A 15108-nucleotide genomic window follows, 5' to 3' on the forward strand; every position below is an offset into this window, starting at 1 on the left:
GTTATAACTATTCTCCAATTAAAAAAAATTAAATTAGTAAAATATTAAATGATTTATAAAATGATGAAAAAACTTCTGAACAGCGTATAAAATTGTAAATTCTCAAATCATTCTACAAAGTAGACATAAATAATTCTGCTACTTACACTAACGGCTCTGCAGTGACTTAGATTGCTCTGTAATGTTCAGTGAGCAAAAAAAAAGGAACTCTGAATAACTTTAGATCTAATGATCGGATCTTCACTTTTCTGGGACTCAATCTTAATGGCTGGAGGGGGTAACCTAAAATATGCTAATTAATATATTAAGTTACAAAATTTAACACAAAAGCGTACCTTCTATGAATAAACATACCTTTCATTCGATGGATTCGGATTTCTGACCCTCAAAATATAGGTGGTAGCCGCAATCCAGGAAATATGGTTCCATTAGTTTGGTCAGGAGAGCACTCCAAAGTTCAGACCCCGTAATATTAATTTTTGCGTATTTCGCTATATTTCGAGAAATTTTTTAACGAATTGAAAAATTCTTACACACAATTATAAAATTCGTTTATCCAAAGATTGTTTCACGCAAAAAATAACTTTTAGTAAATATTTATTTAAGAATGGTCAAAAAATTTTGAATTGTAAGGTATACAACTTTTGCATGATTTGAAGGAATCTAATTTTATATGGCAAAATACAAAATTTAAGCGATATTGGTTGAATAGTTCCTGAGAAATTGGTTTAAAAAAAAAGTCAGAAACTTTATATTCGTTTTTTCAGGAACTATTCAAGCAATTAAAGTTCAAATTTTGTATTTTGCTATACATAAAATTACATTCTTTAAAATGATGCAAAAAATTGAACACCATACAACTCAAAAATTTTTAGTCCATTATTAAATAAAATAATAAATATTTACTACAAGTTAATTTTTGCAAGGAATTATCTTTGGATAAACGAATTTTATAACTGCAGGCAAAAATTTTTCAGTTTGCTTAAAAAGTTCTCGAAATACGCAAAATTTAAAACAAACATCAAACTTTGGACCACTCTCCTGACCTAACTATTGGAACCATATTCCACAGATTGCGGCTATCCCCTATAATTTGATGGCTCAACGAATCCATCAAAATAAAGGTACGTTTAATCAAAGAAAGTAAGTTTTTGAGTCATATTTCGTAACTTAAAATATCGTCTGCACTTATTAATTAGCATATTTGAAGTCACCCCCTCGAGCCATTAAAATTGAGTCCTAGAACATGAAGATCCGATCATTAGATCAAAAGCTATCCAGGGTGGTACTTTTTTTTTGTTTTTTTGTGCACTGTACTACGCAGTTTTCGGTAATCTTTCTCCAAAAACAATATAATTCAAGTTTTTAATGTTAATTTTATAAAATCTTATTTTAAAAGATTTTTTTCTTTCTTTCTCTATTTGCTGAAAAAAATTTTCTTCATTTTAGATAAGAACCTTAAAATATTTACCATATTTTGAAAAATACTTCAAAAGAAATGCCTTACTACATTCATTGTTAAGATCAAAAGTTTTTTCTTTAATCATTACATATTTCAAAAGTTTGAAAAGCTACCACTTGCCGTACCAAATTTTCGTAACTATAATAAGTACTAACATCGTGATTCAAAATAAAAAGAATCAAAAATAACAACCACAATATAAATCATTTATTGGTCAACCACATAGCTTTTCTATGTGTACATATACAACAAAACAGCATTAAAAATTGTAACATAAAATGATAAAATAAAAATGTCAAAATATAAAAAAAAGAAAGAGTCCTCTTATACACTTTGTGCAAATATCTAAAATAAAAGGTTTAAAATTTTATTTACAGTAAATATAAGTTTCTTTAGTTCTATGAATGAGTATAGAAAACTATGGCATTTCAGATTTACATAATGGAAAATGAGAGTCTTAATCTCCGAGTCAATATACGTTATAAATCTTTGTGTGGCTTTAGTAGAAGAATATATTTGTCCAAAGAATGATCTGGAAAAAAAAAAGTTCAGGTTAATTAATTTTATTAAAAATAGTAGAAATATCAAGTGCTAAGAAGATGGCACAGATCATGACATCAATATAACAAAATAAAAAGAATTTTTTTATAACTATAATATTGATTTGTTTTATTTCTAAAATCAATTTTGAACAACCATACATTATCAAAGCTTTTACTATATTCTTTGGAAAGTGAACTGTTTCATTACTTTAGTAAAGCTTTCCTGCAACAACTAGTAAGTTAAAGCTCTACAATTTCATGTCCAACAGCATGAAGTGGTCAGCATTAGGCACTGTCTGCCTTTACTTCCCAAACAAGCTGGTACCCATAAATTAGGAACTGGATGGTCTTCATACCATGTACAGAACCTCAGAACTTTAACATCTCGGGAGCGACCACTCTCCGTTTCACTGTTAAATGGTCATTGATGGAAGTTGGTCATTCTTAGAGGTTAAATACCATGACTTGAAAATCTTTATTGTAGGTACATGATTTTGTTGTTAAATCTGCTGCTTTAAACAATTCATACCTTAAACAATATAAAAAATATATGCAAGCACTAAATATAAAATTATATTCTAGAAAATATCCCAGTTTATAATTCAGATACAGAATGAATTAAAAATATTAAATCTACTGACAAATTGCATCAGCACTTTAGATCAGTAATTAACTTCAATGCTACTTCAATACTTTTCTATAGGAAACATTAAACGGCTCAATATAAAATCATATCATACATGTCAAAATATCAGTCACTGCCTTCAACTATTTTTCAAAAACAGGATACATAATATTTAACATAAATTTAAATGCATATTTCAGGGGTGATAGTGAGCCCAAATCAAAAATCCTGAACATTTCTTGAGTAAAATAATTAATGAAACATTTTAAAAAATTAATGTCTTAAATTTAAATCATTGATATTTTCAAAACATGAAATTCTAAATAAATTATATGCAGTATAATTTTAATGAATAATTATATATCAGTTTACTTTTATCTCTAATCGCATTTATTATTCTACCAGAAAAAATATTTACAAATGAAAGAGATGCCAAGCATAAATTCTAGTTCTAATATTTTTAAATTAAATATACAAGAATTTTTATACATAAATGTGATCGAGGATTTCTTTGAAACTTCTGGACCTTGGATTTCCAATAAACTTCCAGATAGCAGTTCGCAAAAAAAACGGAAATCCGAATTTTTTTTTCAAAGCACAATCATCTCTGATATTTTAAACACAGTTAAAACTGTGCTTTAAACTGGGAGATATTATTTTGAAGAAAACGTTGCACATATAAGCTCACATTCATAAAAAAAAACGTCTATCTGTTACTCCTAAAATTGCTATAAACTAATAGCAATTGTTTTGTCCTACCTTACTATTCCAGAGAAAATTTCTTGAATTATAAAAGACAGCATAACTAATTTGCACAGGGGAAAAAAAGAAACAAAAGAACTTACCATGCAACAAAATTTCTAAAACAAAGAGTGAATCGTCTCGCAAATTAGCCACCACCTATAATTAAAAAATATGTAATTATATAAAAATATGTAATATAATATATAAAATTATGAATTGTTTCAAAAATTTTAAAATAAAAACAATTAAGACTGTATTATATAACAGGAATGATACTTTCCCTAAAAACTAGAAATTAGGATAATTGTCTATAATATCTAGAAATTCAAGGCTGGGGGCCAACATGCATAAAGCAAAGTCATGATTGTTAAAATGAAGGGTATATTTAAAACTCCTTGAAAATAACATATTTGACATGCAAGCTAATTTCCTTGCTTAAGTGAGAATGATGAAAAACGAAAACACAGTACTAATTGAAAATTTCGTTACTGAAGTTTCTAACACAATATCAAGTTAATGATATGGGTCATTTTAATAAAAGTATTACTTAAATGTGAAAAAAATTAAAAATTTAGATGCAAGATTACAAAGCAGTTTCTAATGGCACATTTACAGGTATATCACTAATGTGATTAGATGTCTGAGATAGTAGTTTTTATTGTAGTGATTTACAATAAATGAAACCAAACCAATTTCTGATAATCGAAGTTTCAGGGCAATAAGTTTTTTTTTTTTCATCTTTCCAGTGACCATAACCTAGTATAAAAATCGTAACTGGAGACTTTATTATTACTTTAAAAAAACCTAAGGGACTGGAATATGTTTGTAAAAAAATACAAATCCAAAAAGGGGACACAACTTTGGGAATTACAAGTTTCCTAATTCCCAGAGCCACTTTTTTAATAATAATCAATTCTATTATTAAGAAAAAAAGAAGAAAATCTATTTTTACAAAAATAAATAAATAAAGCACTGAGGTTTTAACCCTCAAAGAATATCAATAATAGTCACAAATGCTGTATATCTTTCTTTTTTACCTTGCTATTTCCTGTTTATGGGCTTTTGATTTTAATAACCATATGGAGAAGTTCTTAGAAATGACTAAAATGAGAGTTGACAGAGATATTGTATAAATTTTATTTTTAGTTTTAAAAAAAAAAAAATTTATTCAAAATACAATTTCAAATATAAACATGCATGCAAAGTATCTTTAAACAAAATAAACATTTTTTTATAAAAAATACAAATAGCTAACTATAAAAAAGCAAAGAAATTGAAGCTTAAATAAAATTACACAGAATAAATTAAAAATATTTAAAAATCAACGTTATTTAATGTCAGTGTTTTTAAATATTCTAGAGTGAAAGGATAAAAAAAAACATTGATTTGGAAAATAAAATATAAATAATACTTAAAATGACAAACCTCATCAGTAACTGAATAGATGGCAGCTGAACCAGATTTCAACCTCAGTTCCTGAATACTTTCTACAGGAATGTGAAACAAAACAGCTAACTTTGTAATTAAGTAAGTAGCACTCAGATCATGTAAATAGACGGCTCGGAAAACTGAAAATAAAACAATGCTCTCTCATAATACAGTATTATTTCACAGAAAAAGGCTATGAAAATTGGCTAAGAAGTTATTAAAATTGCTCTGATGTAATAATGTTTCAAATTTAAGACATTTTTCTTAAACAATAGAAGGAGTAAATTATATGTGAAAAAAAGGGGTGACTCTATTTCAAATTATTAAAAAGTTCCTGACTTTCAAAGAATTAAAACAAGATACAAAACTCTGTAAGTCTTCATACTACATTCATAGATAATTATTATAAATATAAGAGAAAGGAGAAGACATTGAAAGCAAATTCAATTATTTATAAAAAGGAATTAAACTTCAATGTTTATAATTAATCAAAATGAAACATTTTGATTTATAAACATTGAAGCACAATCGCCCAAAAATGTAAAAAGCCATAATTAAACAGCTCATTTTATTTATTTTCAAGTTAAATAACATATGCTTAACTGCCAGAACATATTTAAAATGATTCAACCTGCATAGCTCGTGTTAAGCCCTACCATTTGTCATTTTTCAGAAATTGTTTTTCCCATTATTTTATCTTAAAATAGTCATTACTTTCAGATTTTTTGGCACAACTTGCATCCCTATCAAAGTAGAAAGTAAACATAACAATTTACAACAAAAAGGTGATGAAATTTTTAATGTTGTTAATAATTTTTGTCTCATTATATAAGCATTAAAAAATTTGATAATTATTTATAAAAAGGTTATTTCTTTACACCTTCATTTCTCAAAATAAAATTATTTTTTATTTGTAAAAAATAGTAATAACTTAACTAGAGGGAGCAGTTTATTTTTGACAATAGAAGCAAAACATTTGTTCTTGTACAAAGTCTTGTTTCAAAACATTTGATGCTACTCCGTTACTAAAAATGATTATAGCATTTTTGTTTTTTGAAAACATAGCTTTATATCTTAATATCCTAAACTATTAGATGACAAAAAGGAAGATTAGAGCAAGGATTAGACGAGAAAATACAAGGACAGTTTTGACAATCATGAAAAAAGCACTTACCATCTTCGTTGGGTAGTCTGGCAAATATAGCTTTTTTAGCTAACACAGGCCTACAAATTGATTATAAAAAATAGCATGAAAATAACAGCCATAAAAACTAATAACATCGCATTTGAACAATATTTTGTAAAAAAAAATTTCCCTTAAATGCCATAAGCTAAAGAATTAAAAATAAGAAACAGTGAACACATGATTGACCTCACTTGAGTAATAAAATACTTTTAAACCAAATTTGAAAATCAATTTATCGATCAATTTAATATTATTATTATTTCAAAGCATAAATAACTAATTAAAGAAATATCCTGAAAGAAATGGCAAAAGTATATAAGACATAACAGACCAACTCTAAACTGAAAGAAAAGATTTTTCCCAATCTAAACTAAAGAACTTTGTAAAAGCCTAATTATTAACTTTAATTACTAATTACTAACTTTATTTTCAATTTTTATGCCAGAATTAGTTTTATTGCTGTACGGATTTTCTCTTCAATAAATGCTTCGGATATTTTGTTCTCAACATATATTTCAATCAATATAAATTCTAGAAAATTTCATTCACTACAATTTTTTAATGGAAAAGATTTTATACTTAAATGGTGGAAAATTTTTCTCTGAAGTGACAATGTCCAAGCACAGAGAAATACAGAGAACTACTGTTAACTGCTCAATGTATCTCGAGTTGAGATTATCTGCAGCTAATGTCAGCAATTTACTATTGGAACTATTAACTATTAATTTGTGGTTAATATTTAAATTTCATACGAGCTTACAAAACTGATTCCCATCTAATTGTAAAATGTCAGAGTCATTTGAAAATACATGCTTAAACAAGATAAAAGAAAAATTTAACAATTCTTGTTAGTAGGAAAAAAACTATCAATAAAATCTTGTACCAAATGCTAAAACCTTTTCAGACATAGAATTCAAAATTTTTTATAATTTACAGCTTAACAACCTCCGTAAATTCTTTTATTGTAAAAAAGTTTTGATTACAGTTTATTAATCAAATTAAGAAATTCAAAGTAAAACTAAAGTATTTTGCACAGATTTCGTCATTGGTGTGTGATTTTAAAATAAATAAATACAATTTTGTAAGTTTCCTTAATTTTTTTAAACACAAAAATTACTCACCATTTTTTGGATAATCTAAAACAAAAATAAAATGATTCACTAGGCTTTTAACTTTTACCTCAGTTTTGAATGTTCTTTTTCTGTCTATTTATTTAAAAGAAAACTGGCCATTTATAATGCATTATGGTTTTAATTTGTTATGGTGTATAAAATAATATAGAAAGCAATAACAGTTAATTTTTTTCAAACAAAAAGTGAGTAATTTTAAATAAAATTTGAAAAAAAATATTCTTAGTTTAAAATTAAAGTTTTAATTGAAATAAATTTCTATTAAATGCCTTTTATCCTAAAAATGTATGTTATTCTTTTAAACATATTCTGCAAACATTCATATTATAAATTTAATAAAATAAAGAAACTTTTTTATGTTTATACCTTAGTTTCAAATTTGATCATAATTAATAAATAAAATCTTAAATCCTTAAAATTATTTACTTATTTATGTATGGAGCATAAATTCATTAAACAATAACTATTTAAATTCTTTACACAGCTACATGTAAAGATTGTAATTTCTTTTCCAACTAAAAAACATTAATAAATCAAGTACACAACTTTGTACAAATATTTCTTTTATTACTTTTCTTTAAAATATTTTCATACATTTTAAGTTTTAAGAAATATTTTTCCTAAAGTTAAAGTAATAAAACATATAATTGCTAAACACTATTTTCGACAAAAGAAAAAGTAAATTCACATAATTTTCTTTTAGCAAATTTACAGTATTTTTAATATGTGACAAAAAAAAACACCCTTTAATAACATAATTTAACAGCAACTTATTTTAAAAAGTTTAACTTATTTGAAAATATTTTATCGCTTAAATAATATGATCATTAATCACATGACTTTAACCCAGCTACATGTGATTAACTGTCATAATGTACTAATCAACAATTCATTGACTACTAATAAAAATATGCTTATTTCTGTTTTCTTTACTTATGGCAAATCAGAATAACTTAAAGTATAGTTTAAATTATAGTATCTTAAGTTTAAATTATAATATAAGTTAATAAAAATTTATATTCGCAACTTTTAGAAATTTAAGCAAAATATTCTGAACTCACAAAACTAGCACAAGTCAGAAGCCTTTTAAGAAAATATTTTTTCCACTAAAATTAATAAAAGTTAAAACAAAATAGTTAGCATAACATTTAAAATTCTACTAACTAATTGTTTTTCCAGAATGAGTCAAACATTATAGAGACACACTCTTAGCAATATAAGAGAACAACTTCATACAGTGCAATATTTGAAAAAAAAAAGTCACAACGTCAAGCCTTATTATTCAACAAATTTATAAATTAGTAAACTAATCACTGTAAAAAAGGTACTAAATAAAAAGGGGAAAAAAAGAGATGAAAAGTAACTCACCGACAATGAAGTGAGTTAAACAATCTTACACCATCTGTAAGACCACATATTTTAATACAGTCATCTTGACAAAGCCTTAACATATCAAGACCTAAATATAAGATTCTTCTTTAACACATGAAAGCACATAAAATCAAATTAATTATAAACAGTTCTGAAAATATCATAAAACTGAAATTGCAACAATTATTAAAGATATGAATATAAATATTAGAATATTTTGAAAAAATCTGATATTGCCTGCTCATGTATAAATAAGAGAAATTTGAGATTAAGCTCACTTTTAAAGGTGAGAATTTAAGTTTGGTTAGTATATTTTATTGAAACGACAAGTAAAAGTAAGAATTTAAAATAGATATAAGAAAGAAGTGTGAAGGATTTAAGATACATAATTATAATATAAATTACCCATTTTTTTATTCTAATATTTTTTTTTCTAAACAGTTTACATAAAATAATTTTTTATTTTTTATATGTAATAACTAATTTAACTAGATTTTTATATATCTGTTTAATTCGAAAGTTGGCAGGAAAAAAATAAAAAATTTATCATGGACCCAATAAACCTTTTAGAGCCTAAGCTGAGACAGAGCCTGTTTTATCTCTAGTAGCTATTTATATATTTATTTATAATTTCTAGTAGCTACTTCTATATTTAGTAACTATTTATGTATACATATAGATTTTTATATAAATGTTTAGATAATTGTTACATTTGAAAGTTGGCAGAAAGTAAATAAAAATTTTATCATGGGCCTAAAAACCTTTTAGAGCCGAAACTCAAACAGAGACTAGATCATCTATAATAGCTATGAGAGTTGAAAACCTTAGATAAGTCTTATCTTTTTTTTTCAATCTGAAAAGTTATTTTTGCTGTTGATTTCATAAAAAATTTGCATACTAGTAACGTAACAACGAAAGTAAATGATTCCCTACATTTACACGGTGCAGAAAACATGCAAATTAAAGCAATTTCCTGATATCACCAGCCTGAAAAGTGTCTAGTCAAATTTACATAGGCAACAGCAAAAAAATTATTTGAACATTAAACCAAATATCACAACTGATCGGATTCAAGCCTCATTTGGAATAGAGTTCATTGATAAGCAATGCTTGCTAGAAAACCAGTTAGAAAAATCAGAGGCAAATTTTAGGTTTTATTCTGAATTGTAATGGCAAGCATTGCATAAGTGTTTATTCTTTATCATAAATTTCATTAACTTAGTTAACATTGGTTATTTCATAATGCTCTTTGCTATATTGGACGGTCAGACATATTATACATTTTCTTGGCAGAAACTCCAACAAGCTTAATTTAACAGAAAGCTACCAATGCTTATTTATTAGTATTTTAATCAAAATTTCAAATATTGTATACCGTTATAGTTGGAAAATGGTTCTGCAAATTCAGAAAAATTGTTTTTATGGAGCCAATTTGAAACGTCTGCAATATTTGAATCAATGCACATCCCTTCCAGATCCTAAATGGGAAAAAAAACTCTTACTTTATTATCTTATTTTCAAGAAGCATTTATAATGTTAAGCAAATGAACATTTCATATCTCAAATATTTAAAATAAAATATAAAAAATTACCTGTTTCCCCAAAAATTGAACAGCTTGAGTTAGTAAGTCATTTTCCTAAAATTAAAAGGAATGTTAACTGTGATGTAACATCATTAACACATTGAATTTTTATAGAAGTTTCTAAAACAAAATATCTTTACACTTTTAATTTTATTACTCTAACTTTCTCTTATTTAAAAAAAAAGTATATGTGATAATTTAAAAGATGAGTTTCCTGAGAAAAATGATAATATAAACGTTATTAACCTCAAAAGACAATTATGAGTTAATTTTAAATTAAAGAAAAAGAGAGATTACACGTACTGTGATATAAAACAATCATGTATAAATTTGAAACTTAATCATCACAGCATTTAAAATCAGGGTATTCACCCTGCACATCTAGATCAGATCTATACAAACAATGACAGTAGATAGAAGGCTACATAGGCTATATAGATCTCATAGGCTACAATGCTTCAAAAAATTTAATAAAAGATTCATCTAAAAATATAATCTATTAAAAAGAAAACATATGCAATTTTTAATTTGATAAAGAATTTTTTTTAATATAAAATAAATTATTTTAGTATTTCTATATTGATAAAACAATATTTTATAGAAGTATTTTAACGTTCTATTTTGTCACATTTGTCTATTTGTTAGGGGAGAGACGAGTAGCCCCGCCCACTTAAGGAGTATTGCTTATATTTCGGTATAATATTGAGTAATAATCAATATTTTTGTAGGTTTCTATTGTTTTATCATCTAATTAAATAATGCAAAAAGAATAAACCAAAAAAAGAATAGTTTAATTTAAAAAATAGAAATTTAAACTAACATGTTTTTCAGCTCTTTTCAAAATTTGTCGGGTAGCCTCGCCCAGCTACAAAAATTATGTTTTTTTACTGTTTTTTCAGGTGTAAATGAAAATGACCAATGTATTGACAATAAACCTCATTTATCATTTTTATCACAATATATTCACATAATCGAATATATATTCAACATATTTTCAAAACTATTGTTTACCATGCTACCAGCTGCATCAATACTTGAAACTTTGAAAATAATCTTTCTTTAATATAACAATTAATGTCCGATGGCCCACTGACTTGAAAAAATATTCTATACTTATGAAATTGACAGTGGGCGGGGGTACCCGACACTCCCCTACATTGTTAATAAAAAGAAATTACTGAAAAATAAAGTTTGAATTATTGTGTTATGGCGCCTCTAAAAATACTTAACTAAAATGAAGTAGCAACATTAAATCAGTGTTCCCATAGTTTTCAAAATTAATTAATCAATGAAACTGTTGAACAAGTTAAGACAAAAAAAAACTAAAAAAAACTTTAGTTTTATCTTGATAAAAATATAACTAAGAACGAGAAGCTTTTCTGAATTTTACACTTTTATTTTTTCTTTTAGAATTACTTATTTATTTATTTTTTGGTGCAAACAAATTTATTGTAGGTCTTTAAACTTAAAGCTAAAATAAAATATAATACATTGATTTAAAAAGAAAAGTATTTTATTCTTTATTTGTTATTTAACCAACAGAACAAAGATAACCTTTTATACATTTAATGTATTTATATGTAGCCATGAGTCACTTTTACTCCTTCTCATCATCTTCAAATATTTTTTAATGAAAATAATACTGAAGTAGGACATTTTTGTACTACAGATAAACAAAGGGGGAAAAAATTCTTCAACATGCTAAAATAAATATAATTACACACTGAAATATTAAAATAACATTTAGGTGTTGGTTGTTCATTTACATATCAGATTGAGTAGTGAAATAGAAATATGAGCGTATTTGTGAAACAAAAAAGGATATTTTTGACATGTTTATTGGAAATATTAATTGGAAATATTAATTAATAATTAAAAACATTTTGAGGAAATAATTTTGAATGGTTTAGTTACGTTTCTTTTAATTTGGAAGTTCAAAAAGTATTAAAAAGTTTAATATTTTTGAAAAACACCCAGTATTTTTAGAACGCCGAAATTTAAACAAAATTATAATTATTTCTGCATTTTACCTGGTTATATTATACATTGTTATAGCATGCCCACATAACATCGAAACAGGTCACAAATTATGTACACAAATAAACTTTGTTTTAAAATAATTCCCAAAAATTTAAAGAAAATACTGTTTTCAAACTTTAAAAAAATTAAATTAGTTCAATAGATAAATTATAATTCGTATAAAATCCTCAATTTCATCTTTAAAAAAATATTCAAAGATTACAGTTCACATTTTTAAAAGTTTCAATAAAAATTTTCCTAACTTATTGCTACATCAAAAGAAAACATCTCAAAACCAATTGTGCTTTATGCAAAGATGTTAAGATAAAAAAGCATACCTTTTTAAAAAAAAAAAATTTTTTTCCTTTCAAAATAAGTTAAAAACTTCCACAAAAAAAGGGACCTGGTGAAACAACATGCTACATGCTCCAATCAATTTATAATAATACCTCTTTTACAGAAATGTCAGGACATACTTCAAAACTGTCTGTGGAGGGAGATTTTTCTTGTGAATGGCTGGAAACATCTGATTGGTCTAATGACTCACTCTTGTGTCTTTCAAATTTTAAACTTTTCCTCCTGGAAAAAAAAGAATCAATTAGTAAAACTTTTTCATTTCAATTGCAATTCAAATATGATTAAATGCAAGAAATTCAAATTGCTTTTGTTTGCAGTTTAAATACAAGACATGTAGAAAATATTAATCCTGATTCAATATGCCTAAAGGCTTGTAATATCTACTCTTCTTAGTCCATTGCATTTTTTAAAGTTAATTTAAAATTCAATTTCTAAAGATATTATTAAACACAATTTTACTCTCCATATCATGTATACATATAGCCTCTTCAATATAATATAGGTATAATGAAAAGGTAAGGACAGCCATACAAAAAGAATGAAGAGTTACATAGAAACAAGGGGTTGCAAACTTTATCCGCAGCTGCTAGTTAATGGGTTGCAAACTATACATATTACAAGGACAATATGCAAAAATCATTCTGCACCTATTTATTTAAACTGCATTTTGACACATGCTGCACATTTAAGACCAATACTACAACAAAAGATGCTTAGAGTTTTTGCCAGATACCTGGAAATATGCTTTGCATCAATGATGCATTGTCACGTAACATACAAACATTTAACTTACGACCCCACTAGTGGCACCAAATAATGTTTATAACCTCATTTACCCAAGTGAAAAAAATTTTTGTGTCACTGATTTGAATATTTATTTCGTCTACTTATTTTGAAGCCCCATGCATAGTCAAGAATAGTTCAGATCCCGGTTAATGTGTATTTAAGTTATGCTCTTCACCAATTTCTAATAGTGTTTAATGTTCAGTTGATAATGTGTCCTTTTTAATGTGCTGTGTTCATTAGATAACAACAAATTTCAATCGAATTTCTTTCTTTTTTTACATATCTCCTTATTTATCAATTATACCATTTCAATTTATCAACCATTTTCTTTAAACAAAGGATTATTTTTTCTAAAATGCAAGATTATTTATACTAATTCAAATTAGCATAGCCTAACACAAAGTTGATTTTGGTTACAGCAGAAAAAAGATATAGTCCCTTGAAAGTTCACAATAAAAACCCTGTTGTGTAAATGCATAAGTCATTTCAAACCATAAATAAAAATTGGTATTTCTTTAAAAGCAGATTATGTCTAGGCATGTCTAAAATGATATAAACAACATCAAATGAATACTCAAATCCAAACACAAAGTCATAAAAGCCTTTGACACTTCAATTCTTTTTTTTTTTTATTATTATTATTACTCTATGTCTAGATAATTCTATACTCAAGAGGCATGACCGACAAAGTTTGTATTTGCGCATAAAAGTCATGCATTCATGTTAAAATATTTCAAAACTAGATATAGAATTGTTTTCATTTTTCTTTTCTGTTTCAAATTTTCCACTATTTCTATTTTTTTTTATTCACTTATTTATCAAATTTAGAATAACAATTGCTACTAATTTAGACTTTAATCTGTTATAAAAATAAAATAATTTCTAATTGCAACTCAAAAAATATTGTTGGTCATCAGAATAGGATTGGGTTACATGAAAGTCATGCTTTCATGTCAAAATATTTCTAAACTAGATATAGAATTGTTTTCATTTTTCTTTTCTTTTTTTAATTTTCCATGATTTCTATTTCTTTTATTAACTTATTCACCAAATTTAGAGTAACAATTGCTACTAATTTAGACTTTAATCTGGTATAAAAATAGAATAATTTCTAATTCAAACCCAAAATGGTCATATTGTTGGTCATGAGTGAATAGGATTGTGTTAAGATTCCAAGAGCGTAGACATCTTAAAATTATTTCTAGTACCATATAATAAACAGGCTTCTTCCAGGTCAACTACTTCAAAAGAATTTAGGAAAGAGATACATGAAAAAGTTTTAGATGCATAAATATTTTTTAAATTGAAATTTTTTTACTTTATTCTGAATAAAAACCACATGCAAATAACATTTTACTCACGCTTGAGAAGTGTGAATAACTTTGCTTTCTGGATTCGTTAGTTTAGGAGAATAATTGGCAACAGTCTTCGGTACTGATGTAGATGGTAGAGTAGGAGCTGCATTAGTGGAAGGTACTGTGATGTATAAACTATCAGCTACACACTGCATGCAAAATATAAAATATTTAAGTGCTTTTGATACTTCCTTAATAACGAAAATCAATAAAAAATATAAACATAAAACTAAAAATAGCAAAAAGAGTTGAGAAACATTTGAACAATTAATTACATAATTAGATATTATGCAATTATATCTAATTATGCAATTAATTTACATTATTAGATAGTTTACATTATAGAAAAAAGATTCTATCAGAATTTTAAAATTAATTACATAATTAGATAGTAACACATTAATATTTTAAAATAAAAGATCAACAAATAAAAAATAATAATGTTCAAAATTCTTTTAATGTTAATTTTTCGCATTATGCATTTTATGCAAGCATTTAAATTACCAATAAAATTTTAAAA

At 25.7% G+C, this 15108-nt stretch overlaps 1 protein-coding gene across 7 annotated transcripts in view; it reads right to left on the reverse strand.

The window, feature by feature from the left end:
• Window positions 1-1647: 1647 nt before the first annotated feature.
• Window positions 1648-15108, reverse strand: part of LOC107443362 (transcription factor CP2) — a 36462-nt gene continuing 23001 nt past the window's right edge. For 2 of the 7 annotated variants that reach the window (XM_071178337.2, XM_071178338.2), the window contains exons 12-21: window positions 14595-14737; window positions 12540-12669; window positions 10081-10125; window positions 9864-9966; window positions 8486-8576; window positions 7109-7123; window positions 5976-6025; window positions 4799-4941; window positions 3475-3529; window positions 1648-1994 (exon numbers count right to left, since the gene is read on the reverse strand). In XM_071178337.2, the coding sequence (XP_071034438.1) occupies window positions 1942-1994; window positions 3475-3529; window positions 4799-4941; window positions 5976-6025; window positions 7109-7123; window positions 8486-8576; window positions 9864-9966; window positions 10081-10125; window positions 12540-12669; window positions 14595-14737 (828 nt within the window). In that variant the 3' untranslated portion in view covers window positions 1648-1941. The remainder of the gene's footprint in view (window positions 1995-3474; window positions 3530-4798; window positions 4942-5975; window positions 6026-7108; window positions 7124-8485; window positions 8577-9863; window positions 9967-10080; window positions 10126-12539; window positions 12670-14594; window positions 14738-15108) is intronic. The other 5 variants (XM_016057207.4, XM_016057209.4, XM_071178340.2 and 2 more) reach the window with 3 other exon arrangements.

Source organism: Parasteatoda tepidariorum, chromosome 6 (assembly GCF_982258835.1).
Source record: "Parasteatoda tepidariorum strain Cologne lab strain chromosome 6, Ptep-v5.0, whole genome shotgun sequence".
In the NCBI taxonomy this organism is placed as follows: domain Eukaryota; kingdom Metazoa; phylum Arthropoda; class Arachnida; order Araneae; family Theridiidae; genus Parasteatoda; species Parasteatoda tepidariorum.